Source organism: Nicotiana tabacum, chromosome 6, assembly GCF_000715075.1.
Source record: "Nicotiana tabacum cultivar K326 chromosome 6, ASM71507v2, whole genome shotgun sequence".
NCBI lineage: Eukaryota > Viridiplantae > Streptophyta > Magnoliopsida > Solanales > Solanaceae > Nicotiana > Nicotiana tabacum.
Genome location: NC_134085.1, coordinates 160563172 through 160569171, shown reverse-complemented (window position 1 = coordinate 160569171; position 6000 = coordinate 160563172). Strand labels below are relative to the sequence as shown.

Below are 6000 nucleotides of genomic sequence, written 5' to 3'. Positions count from 1 at the left end.
TACCGCTTGCCATTACAGTCATTTATTCATTTCTTCACTTTTTCAAATATTAGCACTACTTACAAAAATTCTTGTGTACGCCACTGAGATTTTTATTATTGAACCCATTATATTTTTTAAAGATATAGGTTCACATATACTGTTTGTTATGATTTTAACGAATTTTCATACATAAATTTATGTTCCGCGTTTAAAATATTGTGTTCAAATAAATCAAGAACATAAATATGCATCCGCCCCTATGTACGTAGGTTGTAGGGTAAGTAAAGACTAAATAGTAGCAGTCGTATAGTATTTGGTGCGCTATATTAATATTACACTTCTCCGATCCGACCACTCGCTATTATATCATATGCCTTTGAGCTGTCTTCCTTCTTATGGAGAGGATTCAATCTTCTTCCTTATAACCATCACCAATCTTCTCTTAATTACTGCCCCCCCACCCACCCCAACCCCCCACCCCAAAATATCTCTAGCAGTTTTTTTCTCCACTAAATTATATGTCTAAATTCATGCTCTCTCTATCTTCATATAGATATATTTCTGATATTACATCCGTTACTAAATATCCACTCCTTACATATGGCTGGTCTTTGCTTGAACTATGCTAATACCACCTTCATTTTTGCTTATTCCCTTTTCCAGTTCCATTCTCTATAATATATCATCATCATTATTCTTGATTTAATGATTTCTCATTTATCATATTTTCCCTCCTCGTTACTAGTGATAGTAGTATAGTACTAGTACTATTAAAATTTTTTTTTGGTTGTCTTTACTATGGTAATTTCTCCATTCAGTAGTATTTAATATTGGTAGTTGTAGTAAAGGGGTCTGATCAGTAATTCTTGTTTTGTGTCTGTCTTACACTCTTCATGTGATGGGAATAGTTGAATTTCATCAGTTCCTCTTTCTTGAAACTAAGTACTTGTACTATTCCAAAGTTTATTCCGTTGTTGAGGGTTGTTAATAAAATATCAATATGGAGTACGGCAGCGGAGGTGGTGGTGGCACTAGCAGCGGCGGCGGCGGCGATCCCCACGACGCCGCCGAGCGGAGGAAGAAACGTTATCATCGTCACACTGCTAATCAAATTCAAAGGCTTGAATCGTAAGAAACTGCAAATTCATATATATAGCCACAATACTAGCCATGCATTTGCATTTCTCACTACTCTTTTTGAATCTACAACTACTTCTTCTTATTTATTTATTTATTTATTTATTTTTTATGTTGGTAGTATTTTCAAAGAATGTCCTCACCCGGACGAGAAGACAAGATTGCAATTAAGCAGAGATTTAGGCTTAGCTCCTCGTCAGATTAAGTTTTGGTTCCAAAATAGGAGGACTCAAATGAAGGTTTGTTTCATCTTTTCTCTTTTAACTATTCTATTGTTTATTCGATTGAACTGTAGTTGCTTTAAATTTCTTATTGGAATTTAGGCTCAACATGAGAGAGCAGACAATTGTGCACTTAGAGCAGAAAATGATAAAATTCGATGTGAAAATATAGCAATCAGAGAAGCACTCAAGAATGTGATTTGCCCATCATGTGGAGGTCCTCCTGTTACTGAAGATTCATATTTTGATGAGCAAAAGTTGAGAATCGAAAACATGCAATTAAAAGAAGAGGTCCATTTAATTTTTCCCCTCATTTAATCTTCTTTAAATTCAATTCAGACCTTCCCTTTAATCTTATTCTGTTCTATATATCCCTATTATTTGATGTATTCATTCATTTCTTTTGACATGCAGCTTGATAAAGTATCTAGTATTGCTGCTAAATATATAGGGAGGCCTATTTCACAACTCCCACCAGTGCAACCTATTCATCTATCTTCACTAGATTTGTCTATGTCTAGTTTTGTTGGCCATGTCCCTAATTCCCTTGATCTTGATCTCGATCTTCTACCTGGAAGTTCATCGACTATTCCGGGTTTAGCCTTCGCCTCGTTGAATTTATCGGACATTGATAAGTCCCTTATGGCTGATATTGCTGGGAATGCAATGGAGGAACTCATTAGATTGGTGCAAACCAATGAACCTTTGTGGATGAAGTCCGCTATTGATGGCAAAGATGTGCTTAATTTCGAGAACTATGATCGGATATTCCCAAGGGCTAATAGTCATTTAAAAAATCACAATGTTCGGATTGAGGCTTCCAGGGATTCAGGTGTTGTTATTATGAATGGTTTAGCATTGGTCGATATGTTTATGGACGCGGTTAGTTAACTTGTTGTCCAAATTTCTGTTATTGTTTTGTTGCATATATATATAGAAAATGTTGAGTTTAAGACTGTTACTGATCTTCTTTTTCTTTTATATATATGGTAGAATAAATGGCAGGAATTCTTTCCTACAATTGTTTCAAAGGCTAGGACGCTTGAAGTAATATCATCTGGTGTGATGGGAAGCCGAATGAGTACATTGCAATTGGTAAAGAAAACTAATAGACTTAATAAAGATGGATTAGTCTTTTTTCCTTGAAGTATATCTAATTTTCTAAAGGCTGAAAAATACTGATGCGCGCTACATGCAGATGTATGAAGAATTGCAAGTGCTTTCGCCATTGGTTCCAACGCGACAATTGTATTTCCTAAGGTTTTGTCAACAGATTGAGCAAAGCTCGTGGGCAATAGTTGATGTTTCTTATGATATAACTCAAGAAAATCTGTATTCTAACACTTCTTGCAAGGTTCATAGGCTTCCTTCAGGATGTTTGATACAAGATATGCCCAATGGTTATTCCAAGGTTATCCAAATGGCTCTACTAATCATAATTATTGTGATTAAGCTCTGCATTTGCAATTTAATACATGAGATTTCTGACCTTTTTTTCTTGCAAAATAGGTTACTTGGATGGAACATGTAGAAGTGGAAGAGAAAGGTATAATGCATAGGCTATGTAGAGATCTTATACACAGTGGGTTGGCATTTGGAGCAGGGAGATGGGTTGGCACCCTTCAAAGAGTTTGTGAAAGATATGCTTGTCTCATGGTTAATAGCAACCCTACTCATGGCCTTGGTGGAGGTAACTTAAATTTGAAATTCCGGTTTTTTTATAGTTCGTATTCGTCCAACTACTAGCAATTAGAAAAATTGAAGTACTCAATTAATATGTCACGTTATGGTGGCAGTAATTCCATCGCCCGAAGGGAAGAGGAGCATGATGAAACTAGCAAAAAGAATGGTGAGCAATTTCTGTGCCAGCATAAATCCATCTAATGGACATCAATGGAACACAAATTCTGGGTTGAATGAGTTTGAAGTCAGAGCTACCCTTCAAAAGAGCACCGATCCTGGTCAGCCCAATGGCGTAATCATTAGTGCAGCCACAACCATTTGGCTGCCAGTTCCTCCACAAAATGTCTTCAATTTCTTCAGGGATGAACGGACTCGACCCCAGGTCCGTGCAAATTGACTATGCATTCTATATTTAGAATGGTATCATATGTATTTAATCAGTTTATAGTGCAATGTAGATTCATTTGACTTTGCACTCAGGGGAGATGTTTTATTTGACATTCTTTTTATGATTTACTATCCAAACCAGATCTAACATTGGATTACTTGGTGCATGATAACTATATTTATCTTTTCTGTAATCTGAAATGCGTTCTTGATTAGAGGAATTCGTTTGTTTTATTTTTACAGTGGGATGTCCTTTCCAACCAAAATCCAGTGCAAGAAGTAGCTCATATTGCGAATGGCTCTCATCCAGGGAACTGCATTTCTGTGCTCCGGGTAACTTGATGAAACCATACTAAACATATTTTCTTAGTAAAAAGAAAAATTAAAATGAATGCCTTTTTTCTTTATTTTATGTTGAAAATGACACAATTTGATTATGAGGAGAATGTTACATTTTTGCAGGCCTATAACACTAGCCAGAACAACATGTTAATACTCCAAGAAAGTTGCATAGACTCATCAGGGGCACTAGTAGTGTATAGTCCAGTCGATGTACCAGCTATCAACATAGCGATGAGCGGTGAGGACCCCACGTATATCCCGTTACTACCCTCGGGGTTCACGATATCGCCAGATGGCCATCAACTAGACCAAGATGCAGCATCATGCAGCAGCAGCTCAAATGCAAGTACTATAGGAGGCAGGTCAGGGGGTTCACTTATAACAGTAGTGTTCCAAATTCTAGTAAGCAGCTTGCCATCAGCTAAAATGAGTCCAGAATCAGTAAACACTGTGAATAACCTTATAGGCAGCACTGTTCACCAAATTAAAGCTGCCTTGAATTGCTCCACTTCTTGATCCAAATTTGAAATCAGTTCAGCCACTTAAATTACCTCTGTTTCTGCTTAGAGGTAGTTGGGAATTTTCAATGCTTCTTTATCAATAGTCCTGTCCTGGGGATCTGACTCAAAGCTCCCCTCTGCCACTGTTACTGATCCTGTCACAGCATTATTACATTTCACAACTCATAATCTTTTTTATTTTTATTTTTTGGGGGTTGGTTAGCATTTCTTTTCCCTTTTGAAGTTGTGGTTTTTTTCTTTTGGTATCTTCATTTTGCTTAAAAGAGGAAGTCAAGAACGCACCATACAAGAAAATTCTTGGTAAGAAGTGTCTATCATTATAGTGTGTTAAGGCAAGAAAATTGTATGGTTCGGGTATTGACTTTTGTACTTGAACTTTTCTTTCATCAATCTAATGGAAGTATGTTTGAATTTTTTTTCTTCTAATAAATAGAATTTAATTTCTTAGTCTATTAATATTCTTGTTTACATTTCTATTCTTTTTATCTACATGTACATTGTATTTAGGATTGTGGTCCAAAGTGGGAGAATAAAGACCATCTCGGCCATGAGTTGAAAGTCCTGAAGGGTGGGGGCCAAAACAATGACATAATAAGAAAACTTGTTTATTAAGAGGGCCTCAATTCTCAACTGTTCTACTTTGTGGTTAGAAACTGTACTATGCTGTATAGAGAACAACATAAAAAATCTAACCTCATGATATTGATTAAACTTCTTGATGCGGGCACTCCTCTAGTAGGTCTTACGTGGTGCGAATTCGGATTAGTCGGACCTCAATGCAAATACGGAATTTCAAGTGAAAATCCAAAAAAACATTAAACTGTGGACACACTTTTAATAAGTCTTACATAGTGTGAATTCGAAGAACCTACGGAATACCAAGTGAAAAACCCAAAAAACATTAAACTTCATGATAGAAAATCAAATGCTGGTGTGAACAATGTAGTCCCTTTTAGGCCCAAGGTGTCGACGGGCATCTTTATTCTCAGGTTTAAGATGGACTTGACCATTACACAATTGAATGCTGCTTGTGCCTACAAATTGTGGGGTATCGTTGGAAGTGACACTTCATTTTTTGTCAAATTAAATTTTGCTGATAATAAAGTGTCCACGATTGGGAACGATTAGGAGAATACGATATCCCAACTAATTCCTAACTAATCTTTGTCCCAAAAGGAACAAAATATGGAGATTTGCATTTACCTGTTTGTGGTGGATAACTCCACTTCACTATCTTCAGATATGTGCTAAAATAAAATTGGGCATGTAAGTGACCAGGAGACTACAATTCGAATTACACATGTACATATCCACATATGAAAATAGTTTATATTGTAAATAGTATCATAATAGGACACTAGCACTCTTCTATATTCTTTAGAAATATATTTTTTTTTTTAATATGGTTGAATCACAAAATCACAATAAACTTATTTTGTGGTTGAAGTGATTTCTTATTCCTCTTCTCTTTTTTTTTTTTCTTTTTATACGCGCACACACGTATATACTATCTCCGTTCACTTTCAATTGTCCACTTTTAATTTTACACCTTCTTTAAGAAAAAATAAATGAAGTATATATTGTACAATTTTATCCATAATAATGATAGTATTTCAAAAAGTCTTGAAAAATGATTTGGGAAATGAGTAGTTATGATAAGGGTACAACTGAAGAAAAAAAGATTGTCTTTTTCTTGTTTTGCTAAAATGGACAAGTAAAAGTGAAAA

General features: G+C 35.6%; 1 protein-coding gene across 1 annotated transcript; it reads left to right on the top strand.

The window, feature by feature from the left end:
- The first annotated feature begins 326 nt into the window (after positions 1 to 326).
- Positions 327 to 4684, top strand: LOC107770385 (homeobox-leucine zipper protein HDG11). Its single transcript, XM_016589687.2, has 10 exons — positions 327 to 1110; positions 1241 to 1358; positions 1443 to 1631; positions 1755 to 2222; positions 2334 to 2435; positions 2539 to 2751; positions 2850 to 3030; positions 3137 to 3405; positions 3654 to 3743; positions 3873 to 4684. The coding sequence occupies exons 1-10, from the start codon at positions 983 to 985 to the stop codon at positions 4266 to 4268; spliced, it is 2154 nt and encodes a 717-aa protein (XP_016445173.2). The 5' UTR covers positions 327 to 982; the 3' UTR covers positions 4269 to 4684.
- Positions 4685 to 6000: the final 1316 nt, after the last annotated feature.

Excerpts from the sequence above, each read along its gene's own strand:
- LOC107770385 (XM_016589687.2), top strand. The coding sequence starts at position 983 with ATGGAGTACGGCAGCGGAGGTGGTGGTGGCACTAGCAGCGGCGGCGGC. Across the intron at positions 1,359-1,442 it reads ATAGGAGGACTCAAATGAAG|GCTCAACATGAGAGAGCAGA; the intron begins GTTTGTTTCATC and ends ATTGGAATTTAG. Across the intron at positions 3,406-3,653 it reads ATGAACGGACTCGACCCCAG|TGGGATGTCCTTTCCAACCA; the intron begins GTCCGTGCAAAT and ends TTATTTTTACAG.